Source organism: Hetaerina americana, unplaced genomic scaffold (assembly GCF_022747635.1).
Source record: "Hetaerina americana unplaced genomic scaffold, ioHetAmer1.1.p SCAF_3, whole genome shotgun sequence".
Lineage (NCBI taxonomy): Eukaryota > Metazoa > Arthropoda > Insecta > Odonata > Calopterygidae > Hetaerina > Hetaerina americana.
In genome coordinates, this window is record NW_027286874.1 from 64347390 (window position 1) to 64366526 (window position 19137).

The 19137-nt window shown below is 37.7% G+C and overlaps 1 protein-coding gene across 1 annotated transcript in view; it reads left to right on the forward strand.

Moving 5' to 3' along the window:
• The window catches only part of Myo10A (Myosin 10A), a 247824-nt gene that overhangs the window by 225289 nt on the left and 3398 nt on the right, over positions 1–19137 (forward strand). The window contains exons 48-54 of the mRNA XM_071587864.1: positions 2973–3129; positions 12798–12974; positions 13136–13349; positions 15058–15239; positions 16147–16464; positions 18541–18745; positions 18927–19060. Of these exons, the coding sequence (XP_071443965.1) occupies positions 2973–3129; positions 12798–12974; positions 13136–13349; positions 15058–15239; positions 16147–16464; positions 18541–18745; positions 18927–19060 (1387 nt within the window). The remainder of the gene's footprint in view (positions 1–2972; positions 3130–12797; positions 12975–13135; positions 13350–15057; positions 15240–16146; positions 16465–18540; positions 18746–18926; positions 19061–19137) is intronic.

The following is a 19137-nucleotide window of genomic DNA, read 5'->3' on the forward strand; positions in this document are numbered from 1 at the left end:
CACTCAGTATTAATGTATTTGCGACCGGTTTCCATACAGAGAATCATCGTCCGGCAAGATGATGTGGAATACCAAAGTAATTTTTTTTTTACTTAATACGGCAGTTTGTATTGGGTTAAAATTGGGTGGTTATCGATTTTAAGTTAAAACCCAGAACATGCAACTCAAGTGAAAGACCTGTTTCAAAGAGGTGACGGGCGAACGTTGGTACTCGAACGAACACTGCTCGGGGCATATCACTGCCTTAGAATGTAATGGACCAAAAGGTTAAACATCTCTGCTCTCTGCTGTAAGAGGCAATTTTTAAAATTCGTTTTCTGCATGTTAGTCTAATCAGAATACCAGAATCTTGTTCACCTGGACTTGCTTTGTATTTCGCTCTAAAATGAAATGTTATTTAACGCCATTCTATTGCTGTCATGGTAGAACTAGCGGTCTTGTGTTAGACGCAGTGTCAGTGGCGACCTTGAAGAAATTAAATGGCAGTTGGGAACTAAGAATATCGCCATTTACTCACAATAGGGGCCGCGGAGACGTAGATCAGAAATGATCGGTCCATGGACTCGCGACTGGTTGGTGGGGTGGTGGTTGTCAATGGCACCGCCAACCAACCAGTTGGGCCCAACCGGTTTCACTCGAACTGTTCAATAAATGAGAAATTTTGCCTCATCGTCCTACTGCTGCCAAAAGGCGATGTGTTCGGAATATCTCATCGCGGCCACGCGGACTTTTTATGTTTTTCCTCCTCCTTCCAAGTGAAGCATTTGTATCCGAATAGATTATTTTCAGGTGTACTTGTGGTTTATTAATGCGGTATCCCCGGCGTATGCATCGTCGATTATAATCGTATGCTCGTTTCCCCTTATTCGGAACCGTTACTCTCTCGTAGAATGCACGTATGCAGTCGACGGAACGAAAACTTTCAAACGGCCGATGTTATTTCCACTTGCGATATACTGTCGCATACCAACTCGTCTCACACGATTGTGCATGTACTACTAATACCTGATTGGTGTGTGTCTGTTCTCAGATTCTTTTTACTTCCGTCGGCTCCATGAATAATGTAAGGCAAAATAACTAGTTATACTCCTCCGTATGTCGCTGCTGAAACAAGGAATGCCAACTGTGCATCCATACGTATCTATAAGTCATTACAAAAAAGTCAATTGAAAATAAATTACGTTCTTCTGTATATTAATAAAATTATACTAACAACGAGAACGCACTTCTCAAGTAACGTTACTATGGTTGCGAAACTATGCAATGTGAAATCAACGGGAAAGTATCATCCTGATGTAGAACCAAAGGTGACGAGTAAGTGACTATACGCTTGTATTTGAGTAATCATCTATCAAGATAATATGAATGTATTGTGATTCCGAGTATGTATTAATAATTCCGCATTCACTACTGAGTGATTCCGTTCTTATACGAAAACGGGAATTCAAAAACGTGAGCACAAACAAAGCTGTCGTTAATAACTCAGTTTCATATTCTCAGAAGTTTCCTGCAGCGGAGATAACAGAATGTGTATACAGAAAAGACTGTATTAGCAAAGAAAATCAAATGAGGGTAAATTTATTTTCATTGGCAGCATGACGTACCAAACGAACGGATCGATTAATCAATCGAATAAATATGTTTAATGAAGCCTTGAGAATCCATACGTCCTTTTTGAAGTAGAGCAACAAAAAATGGGGATGATTTAAAAAAGTATTAAATAATTGTTCGCGCAGATGCACCAAAATAAATGATATAGTAAATATTGATACTGTCCGCCGTTCGGACAGTAGCAGGAAAGTACGTAAATGAGTCGTGTGGTAGTTTAAGGGACAAGTTTGAACTGCGTCGTCCTTAGTACTCACCCTTCTTCTAATTACCGACAATCCCGTCTAGCATCACGAGGATTATAAACTCTTCTTATCCCTTATTTTCAGGAGAATGAACTCAGTTGCACTGGTGTAATACGTTTTCTTACATACCTACTGTTGATTGCAGGAGAATTTTTATATTTCGGTGGCAACCTTATAGGCTCGTATGCTGAACTGATGAATTCAGTTTGAACTATGTTTACTAAAATCCTGTTTGTATTGAGGTGGCAAAACACGCAGGAAAGTCTCACTTGATGAATGCACTGGTCACCCATCGTTTTCCCCTCCCCCTCCCACCCTCATAAATGTGTTCGTGAGATAGACATTTGAATGAGTATTTAGCCGGAGTTTACTTTATGAAAGAAGGCTCATTTCCAACTTCGTACACCAATCTAATGGAATAACCACTGATCAATCTTCTGAAAAGTCAAGAGTTTTGGTCAATCTTATTTTTTTATATTTTGAACATATATGATCATAGTCTTTAGCCTTTAAAGTTGACAAGAACATCAATTACACCATAGTTCTTCGAGTAATGTCTGAAGAGAAAAATAACTCTCTGGATAAACAGTATTCGATGACAAAAACTTAACCTTAAAGTTGGCATATGCCCTAAAATCATTTATTCGTTCTAGCTGTCACACAATTCATGACTCAATCTTGGATGCACCTTTTCACCCAGTGCAACCTGACGTCATGGCTTAAGAACTCGGGTGGACGACCTTCTGGTGTAGATCGGCCTTATCTTGGGAAATATCGGATTCTCGAGGATCATTTTCGTATAACTTTAAATACTGATGTCTTCATTAAAATTATTCTGATATTATTTCACTGAACTCGGGTCCATCGAGATCTGGGATTCGTCCACTCATGGATCTGATGATGCTGCGATATGTTTTGGTCGCGAAGCAGAAAAAAAATTCTTCGCCGAAACTCTCAAAATTTACGTAGCGGTGTGAGAAAATGGTGAATCTTAGTGCCTTCCAACTGCTTGAAATTTAAAAGTGAAAATTCATGACCACACGGTATTGCTGTAGCATTTCAGTTTGATACTTTTCTCCTCAGTGTGTACAATTATTTCTCTTCTCTTTGCCTCGGTAGGTTTGAGATGCTAAAAACTGCCGACGGGACGATAAGCGGTTCCCTCAAAGTGATCGAGAGCCTGAAAGGAAAGAAGGCGCTCGGAGGCGGGAGGAAGGGAGGTTCGAGCGGAAAGGAGGGAGGCAAAGACGTCGCCGACTGGACCTGGAAGGAGCAGGTGAGTGCCAAAAGTTATATTCCTCCGTCTAACCCTCGCAACTGAGCAGAATTTCCTACAGACGAGACCAGTTTCCCCTCTTCCTTCACTCATTTAACCGTATACATCCCTCCTCGTTCCCTCCGTCTTCATCCATCCCCTTTTATTGAGGATGGGTCCAACATCACCCAAAACTCACGAAGACTTGTAAAATTATGGCGAAGTCCATTACTCAAAGGCATCCCGAAAAGCGCCAGTCAGCGTCTTTTTGAGATGGAGCCTCAGTTTTTCATGAAGTGTAAAACAACAAGTTATCCCAGTCGTGTTGACTGTTTTTTCGAATCTAAAGCTGTCCAATACCCAGCTATCTTTTCCTTCGTTTAACTCCCAATTAATGCTCTTCAAGACCTAATAAATTGTTTACAGTGTAATCATCAGGTTGGGCTTTGGTGAAAACTAGGAGAGTCGTCCAAAGTAACTTATCTTTAATCATAATGGATCGCGTATTGGGATAAGCAGCTTTGGTTATTTTTTACGATACTGTCTACATAGTTCCCTTTCCATGCGGTCAGTGAGGAACTTCCAGCATTTAGAATGTTATGTTCTTCTATCGCCTACCATACCGACCTTAGGGTTTATTACTGTGTTTATGGTTTTTTATACACACACACACACACACACACATATATATATATATATATATATATATATATATATATATATATATATATATATATATATATATACATTCAAACACGAAATCCCGCCAAACGGCGAATAAATACTCATGTATACAGAAACATATATAAGGAAAAGGGATAGGAACACGTATAAAGGACGAACACAATAGAGGTGGGGAAGGCGGAATCGAACGGATCACAAGAGTAAAAATATTAAAAATATTTCCTCAACCGGGACCGGTTCCCGGTTGAGGAAATATTTTTACTCTTGTGATCCGTTCGATTCCGCCTTCCCCACCTCTATTGTGTTCGTCCTTTATACGTGTTCCTATCCCTTTTCCTTATATATGTTTCTGTATACATGAGTATATATATATATAGATATATATATATATGTATATGTATATAATATATATAATATACATATATACCCTCTCTGTCGTAAGACTGTCGATGAAACCCCAACCGAGTGATAAAATAATGCTTGTGTTACGAAGTAGCAATTCTTTGCAGAATGTGTCGTTGTTTTCGATTGGCTCATAAATGCGGCATTTTTTCGGGTTCATTCTAAGTTCTCTCAGTGATTCCGACTGCCAAGAGATTAAACCGTTGGGTGATTAATTAGAATCTCCACAATGCCCGCTCTAAAAGAGGAAGGTCGGAATGAATTCTTCTCGCTCCGTGACTTTTCTACGGTCACAGTTTCCTCCCACAGTCCCCCTCCCCAATCATTTGTTCTGGTCCAGGGAATGGGGGTCGGAGTTTCACTGGCCCTTAATTGGGATCTAGAAAAGAGGCAATCAGGGACGCCCCTGTGCACCCTCCCCGATTATCTCCGTCTATCAATCGTCCCTCCCCCCCTCATGCCACTCCTCCTCCGTCAATACCACACTCACTTGCCCTTGGCTTCGCCCTTCTTCCGCCGATCCCAACCGCCACCACCCGATTTAATAACAGCGCTTCGTGCGAAATAGTTTCCCTCCTCTCCCCAGGGTTCCTTCTCGCGTGGAAGGCCTTCGGAGATCCTCCACCCTCTCTCTCTCCCCCTACCCCCATCATTCACCTCCTCTCGCTTCCCCATCTATCAGAAGGTCTCCCGATCAGCGGTGCGTGTCCCTTTGAGCGCGTACTTAATATACGTTCGGGGTGCACTCATTCCGTTTCCCGTCACGCGCCCCCCCTTCTGCCCCCACCCATCCCACTCGGGATGGATAATCGGACTCATTGAGGAGTCGGCGGAAGTTAATTCCCGGTTTTCCGTCGTGGACGTGATTTTTTCTCGTTAGCGCGTTCGGAGTCATGGTTTTGGTAACTGGTCTGCTCGAAAAGGATGCCCCAATCCTCATATTTTCGAATAATGAGCTGCAGGATGTAAGTCATTCACTTTGTCTCCAAAACAAGGTTGCTGTAATTTATATGCGAGAAAGAATTTTATGATTATGTTGTGGTGCTAATGGCTTTCACTAAATAGTTTAATGCTCTTCATTAGGATGCGTGTCCGGAAGGCGGCTATTCACCGGTTGGACATGCTCCAGCTAAAGATGTTGCAAATGCATATTGAGAATAAATAAAAGGTCAAATAATTTCAGCGTTTTATTAAAGCCTTTTGCAAGAAGTAATTGCCGGGGAGAAGGTTGAATCAATCGTACCATTATATTGTAATAATGCTACACTTTACAATAATATTGTACATTATTTAGGGAGTGCAATTTTACGCCACATTTTAACTGCTTGATTCTGTGAGGAGATAAATGCGAAGGAGGTAGGGCATTATTTTAATTGGGAGAATCAAAAAGCTTTACACTTTTTGTAACACTGGAGCTAAATTTTATTGTAATACTATGGTCCCCGCCTCCTCCGAAGGGAAGTGTGCAATCATTTAAATTTTCTTTCCAAAAAAGAATATAAATTTATTGCCACTGAATAATGAGGGATTCGGTTTAATCAATGAATCCAGTACATGCTAAACCTCCCACCTACTTACCATATACCCACAAACACTGTCGCAAAAATGTTTATTTTTTAATTAGATTCGACTATATGAGTCCCATTTCACCATCACCCCTCCTGTGCCGATTCTAAAATTGCTGTTCGCAAGGATTTCTATGTTTAGATTTTAGAATGTGGCCTAAAAAGCATATATATATATGTGTGTGTGTGTGTGTGTATATATATATATATATATATATATATATATATATATATATATATATATATATTAGAGGGTAGAATGTTGGGCAAAAGAGGAAAGGGAAGGAACAGGATAGGGTTGTTGGACGGGATGAAGGGAGGAAGGAAGTACTCAGAGATGAAGAGGGACCTGATATAGAGTAGGATGATTGATTTTGTGTTTTGTTAGGAGTAATAAAATATTTGTTTGGTAGTTGTGTCAGTCCAAAAACCTACCTTAACCGGTAGATTACTTAAAAAAAAAAACCTGAACTGATATATATATATACACACACACACACACACACACACACATATGCTTGGCCACCAAAATTTATAATATTATTCACAACCGTGATACTTTCTGGCATGATACATATATACAAAGCCCTCGTATATATACACGAGGGCCTCGTATGTATCATGCCAGAAAGTACCACGATTGTGAATAATAATTTAATTTTTGGTGGCCAAGCCACCTTCCTCTGGGGAAAGAAGTAACTGTTTCCGAAGGAAGTGTTTTTGTTTGCTAGCGCTATTTCACTCATTAGTTTAAATTATATATATATATATATATATATATATATATATATATATATATATATATATTTATTTATTTATTTGTTTATTTATTTATATACACACACAAATATGCTCTAAACTATAATCGGCATATGGTTAAACTAAATAAATGTTGTTGAAACGAATTAAGCGTTAACATGGTGGTATAGGTATTCGTTATATTTATTCTCTGAAGGTTATATTTGTTTTATTATCATGATATTGGGAGGAAGTTATGGAAACTCCTCCTCCTGGTTGAAGCTGTCTCGTGTTCACCACCTAGTCAAGTTTGTCATTGACGACATTTCGATGCCCACGTTCTCTAGACGCTGGATACTCGTGAGGGCGATGGACGAGTTTGGCATCGAAGCGTCGGCAATGAAAAAGCTGGTCCGGTGGAGAACACGGAAGAGCATCGCCCAAATTATACGCTGGTGATGCACAAGATCCCTCGTCTGCTTCTTCAGAGTGTACTTACCGTATTTATGTTTGAGTGAAAAATTCTAGCTGCGACGTTCCTTTGATTTCGAGACCGAGACACAGCTCGGAGATGAAAATTAAAATTGATAGAATTTTTTATCGACCGTTTTAAGTAGCCATTTACAACCAGTAGTAAAGATAAACGATTTGTCTCACGATTCGCGCCCAATTAGCTCTACTGAAATATATCGTAATGAGATAAAAAAATGTTGATCCCAAAAATTTCATCACATTTGGATGATTCCATTCATTTATCTGCCCCAGTCTCTTGATCCATAATTTCTCTCTATATCTCATGCCATGGATTTGTAAATGCCATGTGTGCACCTATTTCCGTGAACAAATATTGAACGAAATGTCAAATTAGGGCTCGATTATTGTTACATTGCACAGAACCGTTAAAATTTTCATTACGACTCTCTCAGGAATCCGAGTCGCTTTAACCGGTCCGTTAAGTGTGGCGAATAGTGAGTGAGTCAATTCACTGCACAAGCCTCGGGGCACCCGTTCACATCCCTCCTTGGGTCTGGTCAAAGCACCATCAGTTTTTTTTTGGCCACATTACCGGTTCTTGGGAGAAAATCGCCGTAATTGCACCGAAAATATTTCCGTGTTATTACTACTGGGCGGTTGGCTATTTGCTGGAGCCCTCGGTTACTGACCTCGGATGGCCTCAGATTCAAATCCTCTGCCTGTGATGCCCCTGGAGCCCAAGCTGTCTGATTTTCTGGGAATCGCAGCTTTTTGGGGCACCTCAGGCGGCAATGAGGATGTAACTGCTCTCTTGCCCTAGATGTCTGAAAATCAGATGTTGATGTCTGAAATTCAGATGGTGTGGCTCTACCATATCATCAGCGAAGTGAATTCTTTAATTTTTTTTGCTTTTTTTCCCCCTGTCATCCATATCCTAAGATTCCGCACGTCATATTTCGGACTGCCAAGGTTTATCTCTCAGAAATTCAATGATTTTGAATCACGGGTTTGAATCCCATTTTGGGATGGTATATTTCAGGGTTTTCCCAAACTTTACGGGGCCTCATCTCCACTGTATGGGCATATCGTTTTGCCAAGAAGCTCTTGACTCAGACTCAATTGCCTTAAAGTAAACATTTACTGCACTAATTTCAGTCAAAAGGTTAAATTTTTTTAGGCCTGCTGATATGTTTGCGTTAATTGCCGTTATAATCCTTTGTTGTTCTCGTTAACTAAGTTAAAGCTTCGTAATGTATAAGAGTAGATATCGTTTGTTGTGACCGCTGCAAACGCAGCACCATGAGTCCAATTAGTGCCACCGTGACGGCGTTGGTGGAATGGACTTCAGATCAACTGCTTCCACTAGTCATCTTTTTAATAAACGGCATACCGTGCTCGTCCTCTTGAGAATGAATCGTAAAATACCTATGCCGAGAATATAACGCATTGAAATCCCCTTCGTTTTGCCAAAACTTCGTTTATTTCAAACTCTCCTATGATGATTACAGCTTGCTGTTTTCTCGAAATGAAAGACTTTCCTAAGTCTGCTGTTTTATTCAGCCTCGAGTTCTTTCCTCCATAAGTAGGTGAACTGCCTTCCCGGCGTACCAGGGTGAGAGAATTTTACTCATGCATGGTCTAATCGGCGAGTGAGAGGGAGGAAATGATTCAGATGACCACCGCTTGTAATAAATTTCCAGAGACTTTTCCTCATACAAAATAGAATGCTATCCAATCCTTTCTTTTCAACGACCTTTCCCCTAACCGAAGAATGTAAATTTTGATATAATATTTATTCTGTTTGCAATCAATTAAAAACCTGGAAAAAAAGTCCAATTTTTTCTCAGCATAAAAAAACAGAGCACGCAGTCATTAACCAGTTAGCGAACGCTGGAATTAGTTTATTCATTTAACCCAAGCCAAACGTAATGATTATTTTGGTGAATTCAAACAACCTCCTTCGATGAATTTTCCAAGAGTCGATATCGCTTCCTCGCCCCCAGAAACAGTAGATTCAGATCATTTCATTTAAATCGTTAGGCTCGTTTTTATGATAAACTTTAATAGAATTTCTCAGTTTATAGTTTAGGGTAAGATTGGTGTCGTTTTTGAGTAACTGGTCGCTGATTTGGTTTTTCGAGTTTTGAAAAGAACAAAAGTCTGTTTCAAAGGTTCTTACCACTTTGCAAAAAAAATAAAACTAATCACACGTCTTCGTCTCGATTTAATTCTTAAATTGTCTCTGATTCGTCCATTTTTATTGCTATTTGCGATAATGGCTAATTATTAATACCTTTCTAGATGCATTCAAAAATGTAAAGACGGGAAATTAAGCACCCGTTCACTGAGCGAAGCAATACATCTTCCGGGTAGTACATTATTATTTGTATGGATTGTCGCACTCAATATTCTATCTTAGTTGAAGGTGCACCCTTATCCATTAAACGGAACTGAAATGACTTAATTATATTTTATAGCACAAATTTAACATGTATCAACTTAAAAATTCTTGGTAATCGTGCATAGATGGATTATTTAAAAAATAATATTATCGACCGAACACCTCCTGTTTTGTCGAATCCAGAGAAATCGAACAACTATCCCTTGTGGATTCTGAGGGAAATGCGTTTCTCGTAAAAGAAAATTCTGTGCTTATCTTACATCCGTGAAAGTCGTCTAATGTCTGCCTGCACACGTTGGTTGAATAGCTATGATAGTGATGGTGTAAACTGATTGTCGATTGTGCATTTATACAATCTGCGCCCCAATGTATTTTCTTGGTCTGATGTGTACCGGCCCCGGGGTCTCATATATTCTGGACAACCCGAAGTTTTACAACATTTGGGTGCCCCTCAATGAGGTCTAGGAACAACTGGTGGCCACATTTCTCTCTTCATGTTGCCTAAGTGAGTGAATATCGGGGATTACGATCTGTCGGCGTATGCCTATTAGCTGGACATCCCCTTCTCCTCTTTCGTACCGATATTCATGAACCTCGATCAGATTTGTACGTGTATCTGTTATTTTCCATCAATAATGAAAGAGTATGCTTTTTGAATATCCGCACAGGTAAGGTGATGTGCACTCGGTTAAGTCTTCTGGTGCTCAAGGACTTCGGATAGCGCGAATTTCCACCTTCACTATCACACAAAAGCCAGTTCAAAAGTCAATTTTCGCGAGACTTAGTTGGGCAAATGACTCCAACAATGAAACCTTAAGTGCTAAGGGTGGCGTTAAAACCTCTTAATTCTCCTTCTCTCAGATTTGAATACTATATGTTTTTGATTGATAGCTAATTTTAATCATTTAATAATTCAACAAAGAATGAAGGAAATTTAACGAGTTTTCGTTGTTACTATCAAAGAGATTATTTAATAAAAATATGTGTTAAACGTTTTAACGTCAATGTTTAACGTTAGCGTTCGATCCTGACGAATCGAAGTCCATGGATAGAGTTCAAATTAAAGATTAACGTAAATAATAAAAATATATATATAAATAAAAATATTCAGGAATTTTTCTCGGGTTTCCAACCGGGTCAGGTTTCGGAGTACCGACGTTTCGATGGCTGACTCTGCCATCGTCTTCAGGGTTGAAGCTTCACTTCAGTCTACAATCTGCAGTTATACAATCTGCGCCCCAATGTATTTTCTTGGTCTGATGTGTACCGGCCCCGGGGTCTCATATATTCTGGACAACCCGAAGTTAAAGTTCAAGGTTGAAGTGAAGCTTCAACCCTGAAGACGATGGCAGAGTCAGCCATCGAAACGTCGGTACTCCGAAACCTGACCCGGTTGGAAACCCGAGAAAAATTCCTGAATACTATTCGCCGGGAAAGCCTGAGATCCTTCATAAATAGAAATATATATACATATTAAATATATATATATATATATATGTATATATATTTATATAATTATATATACATATTCTTTACGTTAATCTTTAATATAATTAATATATATTAATATGTATATATTAATATATATATATATATATGTATATTCAGCAGCCATGAGGTTATTTTAATCCACAGCCTTTGGGTTAGTGGGCCACAGTACAAATGCCGGAGTGGGGACGTGTCATCGTGGTTGCGTGTTCATAAATCGCCTTCTCGCTGGGATTAAGAACACGATTTTGGTACCTATGTCATGTTTCTTTGCCCAGGTGAACGAGGTACTTCGGGGATCGAGATGGTGCGGGGGCTAACGTACTGGCTTCCCACCCTGAGGGCGCGGGTTCAAATCCCGGCGGTGTTGAATATTTTTCAGAGGTATCTCGATCCCTACTTGAGGTGCTTTGTGGAGGGCACTTTGAGTGAGTACGCCGTCCGTCGGATGGGACGTTAAGCTGCGGACCCCTTGGCGCCTTTCGTAAAGAGTAGGCTAATGCCGACGCCGGGTTTCTCTCCACCCTTCATCCTTTCCTGTCCATCCCCTATGGCGCAAATGACCTTAGCTGTCGGTCGCCTCCCCTAAAAACTACTACTACTACGAGGTACTTCGCGCTTGGAAATTAGAACACAATTATGAAAAAAATCAAGGCAGTCTAATAACCAAAGATCTTAGCTGTATACCTGTTGGATCCAGTGGACTGGATCGACTAATCCATTTTGGTTCTCATTGGCTGCGGATGTATCGGCAATTTCAACTCATTATAGTTTTTCCGCCGGAACATGCTGTCCTCCCTTCACCTTCTGGAACGGTGGGCAAATATCCTCCTGTAGCGCGCGTGTGAATCGCTTTTACTCGCGAGAAGAAAGTGTATCGCCGTCTTGCCCCGGGCAGCTTATCCAGACTGGTAGCAAAGTAGTCATTACAACCCATCCATCTCACAACCTGTTCGGATACTTCCTTCCGGCCGGAAGAAAAAAGTCCCAAACTTTCTTTTATAAGCTTCAAGACTTCGCTCCTTTGCCCTTTGCTGCCCTCATTTTCGTGTTTTCTACGATGCTTACGAGAATCTCTTTCTCTCATGACAACATGACTATATATCTTTCTCATTATCTGTCGTGTAAGACCGCCCGAACGACTTTCGCCTGTTTTCACTCTCTATGGTCATAACTCGTGCCAAGGGAAAGGAATTTCATCAACAACCTTTCTTGCAAACAGAAACAGGAGTGTGACTGATGATTTTTAGTAAACAAGTTACCTGAGAAAGGAAGTCATTAATACTCTGATATTAAGTCGTCATCAATCTCTTGATTCATTTTGAATTTATCAGTCGTCTTGGTTACCTTCGCATATGACCTACTGTGAAAAAGATCATCTCATAATACCATTATCATGTTTTGTGCGGCAGTAGATAATGTCATATTGTTGATTAATCAATTGCAGTGTCCACTGTTGGGATGAATTTTGAATCTCGAGTTCATTAATCGTTGTCACAGTCACTTTCCACTATATCATAATGTGGTTATCACTTAATTAATTGAAAACTATCCCAACCCAGATGTTCTGGCATTAAATTTGAATTTAAAGCCAATGGATTCGTTTTTTGTGTATCTTTTACCAAGTGGGATAAATATTGCATCTGAATCATTATAGGCAATCACAGCAAGGGTATAAGTCTGTAATTTTGTATCACATCGTACTTCACCATTATTAATTTTCAATACACATGGCATAATGTTTCTCAGTATTCCTCTTTCTCTGTTATTTTCTGGGTACAATTTGATTTACTTGTAGTTTTGTGCTTCAGGGAATAGAGAATATCTGCATTTGACAGATGAAAACATACCTCCGAATATTTGTGAATTGCAAACCTACTGTTCATATTCTGTTTTCATTTGCAACTAATTTACTTATTTTTTTCTGTAATTAATAGGTGGATCTGGTGAAGTTCACTGCCACTCCCATTGAAGAATCTCTTCTACGCTTGGAATCACCTGAACTGAGTGCTCTGGCAGTTGAATGTTTTGTTTCAGTCATGCGTTATATGGGAGATCTTCCAATGCCCACACCAGATACAACGGAAGTGAAATGCGTCTATACCATCCTCATGGTGAGTATTTAATCAAAATAATCATTAATAATTGATCTAAAAAGACTGCGAAACTACTTACAATTTTTGATGCTTTACATGTGCTTGTATGAAAAGATTTGTGCTGGTAATGACATTTTATTTTTTCATTGGAATTTAATTTTCCGCTTTCTTTTTATTAGCACTGCCATAAGCATGAAGCCCTCAGGGATGAAGTCTACTGTCAGCTGATGAAGCAAACAACTAATAATAAATCAAGGCAAGCTGACTCATGCCAGCGAGGATGGAGACTTTTCAGTATTGTAGCTGCTTACTTCATCTGTTCAAGTACTTTGAAACCATATCTTTTCAAGTATCTTGAGACAGCAGCTTATGATAAGAGAAGAGCCTACCATGGTAATTCATATTCATATTTCAAAATATTAAGCTCTGTAACTGTTACCCTAGTGTAATGCCTGGGCCTTATGAAGGGTACAGCCCACTAGTGTCGAATTCTAGCATTGAATGTTAAGCGAGATCGCATCCAGCCACAACATTAATTTCCACAGAATTGTATTGCTGGTTACATATGGAATAAGTTAATAACTGAATGCATTGCAACTGTCTGATAGAAATTGAATTCAAATAGTTTACTCATGGCAAATGCCCGAACATTGATGGATATACTTGTGCACCAGTAGGTACATGTGACTGCATGCCCTCGTCATAGCATAGCCCTTATATTTACTACATTACTAATTGTTGTAACTCCTTTGCCTAAAAGGAATTCAAAATTTCATCTCAGTATATTATATGTATATCAGTATATTATATGTATATGAGTCAGTACTACTGTTTACTCTGAGGAAAACAGAGCGAAATTCCATTGAAATTATTAAGAAATAACGTGTGAGGGTTCTTTTTAAGTGTTCTTATATTGTTTGTTGCTGTCCAAGTTTTATATATATATATATATATATATATATATATATATATTTATATTTATATTTGGAGAACACTCATGCGTTATTTCTTAATAATTTCAATGGAATTTAGCTCTGTCTTCCTCGGAGTAAACAGTAGTACTGACTCATATGCATATAATATACTGATATATATATATATATATATATATATATATATATATATATATATACATACACACATATGCAACACAAATATATAAAAAAACTGGTATAGATTTTTAAAACTTAGAAATATAAAGAAAGGTCACTCACACATGGAGTTTTGATGTTTTGAAGGCATGGCCATCATCATCAGAATCAGATTCTTTCTCAAGTTACGAGCTCAGATTTCTTCAAGTTCCAATTTAAAGGGGATTTCCCAATCCCCTTTGAATTGGAACATGAAGTTTCAGCAAGTCTTGCCAATGGTTTTTATGGGTGCATGGTAATAAAAGTATCTTAAGTCAGCAAGGATATTCTCCCTTCTGTTAACTTAATTTCCCAAATCTTACTCTAGAAGAACTTGTAACTCAGGAAATATTTTCAATATGTGATTGTTGTTCACAAAGTAAAGGTTACTTGATTTGATGCTTATGAAGTACCTCTTAACGGCGTCTATTTTGAATTTGTGAAATGTCTATAGTGGAATCGTAAAAGGTTGGAAGGAGGACAATCTTAGGTTGGAAGGAGGAAAATCTTAATATCTCGCACTTTCATTCCCTTCAATTCAACACCAATTATGCTGAAATATTTCCAAAAGAATATTTTGGAATAGTGTTAATTTATTGTGCCCACATCAAACTAAGAGGTTTGATCTGAAATTCGAATGGGATGCGTTTACCATGAGATCCATGTACCATTTTAAAGAATTCTGATCTCTCAGTTTATTTTGTTTGAATTCAGGAAAATGAATGATTCCTTATAAGAAGTTACTTGGGTAGATGTATAGTCTTTAATTTTTTGTGTTCTACAATGGATTAGTTTCTATTTTTGTGTTCTCATCTATTTGCTAATAAATGATAGCAACCTTTATTCTTGTATCAGTTAGGTACATATAAGGCATGTTATGACAAAGATGTTGGTTGAATATGGAGGTCACTTTGTTTGAAATTCCATTAATATATATGTGCAGGTAACAATTTGAACTTGAACATTTTCAGGAACGGCCACTGTGTGTCTCCAGAACTTGAGGAAGACATTCAAGTATGGAGGAAGAAAGAATGTACCGAGTGTGGAGGAAATCACTGCCATAAGTGCTGGTCGTAACTCAAAGAGGCAAATATACCGCCTTCCTGGAGGTACAGAGAGAGTCATCAATACAAAGTCAACCACAGTCGTGCAGGTTAGTTATACCTTCAAAGGAAAAGTATTAAAATAATCTGAAATTTAACTATAAAACTGTTAATTATATGCCCTTTTACTAATATTTACAGATATTTATTGTTTTCATTTTCCCCGTTCATAATATTGTATTTAGCAAAATATTAAATTAATCCAAAAAAATCACTTTTAAGGTTTTTAGTGAAAATGTACTTATTGAGGTCCCACAAACACACTTTAAACGTTTCCCTTACACTGCTCATTTGTGTATGTGATTGTGCCATTTACTTAAGATTTTGTGGACGTGATTGCTCAAAAACAATCAGTTTGAGGTACTCAGCATTTTTTAAATTACAGTTTTATTGAGATTATTGTTGATTAGATTTTGCCAAAAACCAACTCCGTGTTTATGAGTTTTAACATTTCTTTCTGTGAAAAATTCTAAATGTTTTATGATATTGGTTTTTAAAAATTTTTTTTGTTGGTAAATAATATAACCTCACATCCTTACACCATTCCCGAAAACATAACCTCCTGTGGTCCCACTGTTTAGATAACACCACACATGATTGGTGAGCTCCTTGCTTGCATAGGAAGTAAGTTTTATGCATGAAAGAAGGAAATGTTTGCATCATGTTTCTTCCACCTTCAAACTTGGAGTGTCACAAAGGCAATTAAGTTAACTGCAAAATTGCAAATTCAAGCATATAGTAAACAGATGCAGAAGAGAATGAAAACATGTCATGTTACATAGTGAGCATACATAATGTGACCTTGCATCATTTAGTATCCTGAAAAGAATTAAAATATAATCTATATTAGGCAATGCTTTTTCAGTCAATGCATCTGTATATTTAAAACCAGTTAAATTTGAGGTTAATGGCACCAACAGAAAGGCATTCTTAATGCTTATGCTTATTTCTTTACAGGATATTATTGAAGAAATATGTTCAGTCATCAATGTGCGGGAAACCTATGAAATGGAAGAATTTTCTCTTTATTGTATTGTGGAGGGTGATACCTTCACAATGCCTCTTGCAAGGGAGGAGTATGTTCTTGATGTTACAACAGAGTTGCAGAAGAATCAGCAAGTGTTTTTCCTCATCTTCTGCCGTTCTGTGTGGCACCACCCACTTCGCCTTGACTCGGGTCTTTATGTGGAAGTGGTGTTCAATCAAATTGCTCCCGATTATTTAGAAGGTTTACTTCTTGTCATGCCAGGAGAGCAACTTGAACAAGATGCTGTGGTGAGTACCATTTTTCATATCATTTTTATTATGGATGTAGTTCAGTTTTTCAGAGTGAATTATTATTGCATTACTCATAAAAATACCCTTTCTCTGGTTTAATTTTTGAAGGAAGCCCAAGTGGCAAAGCTAAACAATTAGTATGAGCAAAGAAATTTGAGTATTTCCTCATTTTTTTAAAGACATTTAGTCAGTGACAAACGGCTAGTTACAGAGCATTCTTTAAATTTTGAGAGCATTCTGATCTGAATAGATTTGAAGTTGTTATCAAAGAGATTGTTGCATTTCACTATAGATATGAGACAGTAATTTAAGTAATACAAATATTTGTAGCTTCCATGGCCACTAGCCAGCCAAAAAATGTACCTACCAAAATCATTTTTGGCAAAGCAATTAAAGGTTTTCAGTACACAAGTGTGTGTTAGAGTGAACCCAGGCGCATGCTTAGTTCCATTCCTGAACTGGAATCTATAATCATAACTGATGATAGATGCAGAGGAAGACTATATATTAGTTGCTACCTTTTTAATATCACTAGTATGTTTTAATAATAGGACTTGCCAATATACTCTTCATAGCTAAATAAAGTAATTGAGCAGAATTTTCTATTAGCTATAGTATGAAAGCTCCTGACTGATTGAACCTATCCCCCTAATTGAATGGTTGATCTTATAAATTATAATATTTACTTCCCTAACTAACTATCTCATGAAAAGTCTTTTTAAGTCAGTCCATATTTGAGATCATTACTCATATTTTGTGATTTTCATGTCATATTGCAATTAAATACAAGAGTTTATTATGTCTAAAAAAAATAGGAGAAAATAAGATGATATATTGAGCCAAAACTGACATCATTTCTTAACATAAATCTGTAACCCTCATGGATAGCCAAGTTTGTGCATAATTTTTGGGCAAATGTGAGCCAGAAACACTCTTTGCATAAAGCGCTTCTTTTCTACAAAAGACGATTCCAAGGGTAGATTTTGTGTAGTAGTATTGTCCTATGTGTGCCATTGGCTAGCAGCACAAAATATTCAGTGGTTAATCAAAATGAATATTAAATATATATGATAAAGGCGAGAGTAACCAATGTCTGAAAGGATCAGGCATGGATAGGCAAAAACTGAAAACTTACTAAGCAGAAATACATATGGCCTATCTGGTATAAATAACCAAAGAAGGTATAGCTCAGTTTACAAAATAATGTTAAAAGAGAATTTTTATAATGAAAGCTTACACTAAAAGAAGTTTGGATATAATATCCCTGGTACATCTCTGAAACATTACTCCCAACTTCTAAATTTCTTTTCTTAAAAAGAATACATTTTTTGCAATTTTTTAGAATGCAGAGTATATTTTTTACTCTTACTTAAAAAATTCTTAACGGTACCATAGTCTGGAGTCAATAATCACTATTTATGAAATTTTAGTTACAATGGAAATTTTGGGTCTTAAAAATCACGAAGTTCTCTGATGTCGTAAATCATTCAAACAGCTGGATCTTGTATAATTCACAAAATGTGATTTTCAGTGTATGGAGTAATAGGTTGTTGCACAACAGAGAACATCTTGTTCCTTTAAAGCCCCCAAAATTTAAGAGTTTAAGAGGACGCCTCGATAGCTTCACTGGCTTATGTACTTGGCCAGACAGAGGGATCTGGGTTTGAATCCCGGTCAAGGCAAATGATTTTTACACTCTGAAATTGTCGCATTGTAATATTTGTTTGTATAGCTCTTGTTGATGACATTTAATTATGCATGCAGTAATATGCATAGGAAGGAAAAAAATTGAAAAACTGAACTTTGTTGTCCTTTCAATAACTCATAAGTTAGCTGAAAATGTTTCATTTTGAAATGATATGCTTTTCATAAACATTTAGAAAACAATCAATTTTCATTTTCATATTATTTCTAGATTACCCAGAGCTCTCAGTAGTCTTTAGAGTATAATCAGGGATCTACTGTTCATATATTAAGGAGCATAATGATCATTTGATTTCTTTTGCTGCTTCTTCATTGGGTAACCATTTTAGAATATTTCACTGTAATCCATTCTTGTATCTTATATTTTAGTATGATATTGCCAAGATTGCTGCTCTTCTCCATCGTGCAGCAGACATGGAGCACATGCCAACAATGAAGGAGACAAAGTTCTTATTGCCGAAACCAGCTCTCGCAGTGAGAGATATCAAGCCACCCCAATGGGTGAACATGGTGCAGAGTAATTGGAGGGAAGTGGAAGCATTAACATCCATGCAGGCCAAGGCACACACATTAGGTGACCACATTTACCTTTCCTATGGGTGGCATTATTCATGTCATTAACTTAACATTCATTCATTCTCACCTATATGTCAAATCATTCACTTTCCATTAACTTTAATTCATTTATTTATGTTTATGCTATTTACCTGCCATCGCTCAAATTCCGTATTTAATTTACACCACTCTTTTGACAGACATACTTCAAAAGTGGCCCCTGTTTGGATCCAGCTTTTTTGCTGTCAAGAGAATATCTGATCCCAAGGAACGAGCGGACCACATTTTGGCATTGAACAGGAATGGTGTTCATTTCATTGATCTAGTTACTCATGTAAGTGGAGTTACATTACTGTAGAATTTAATCCCCATTTTATAATGTCTCATTAAATCCAATTATTAGTTAATGTG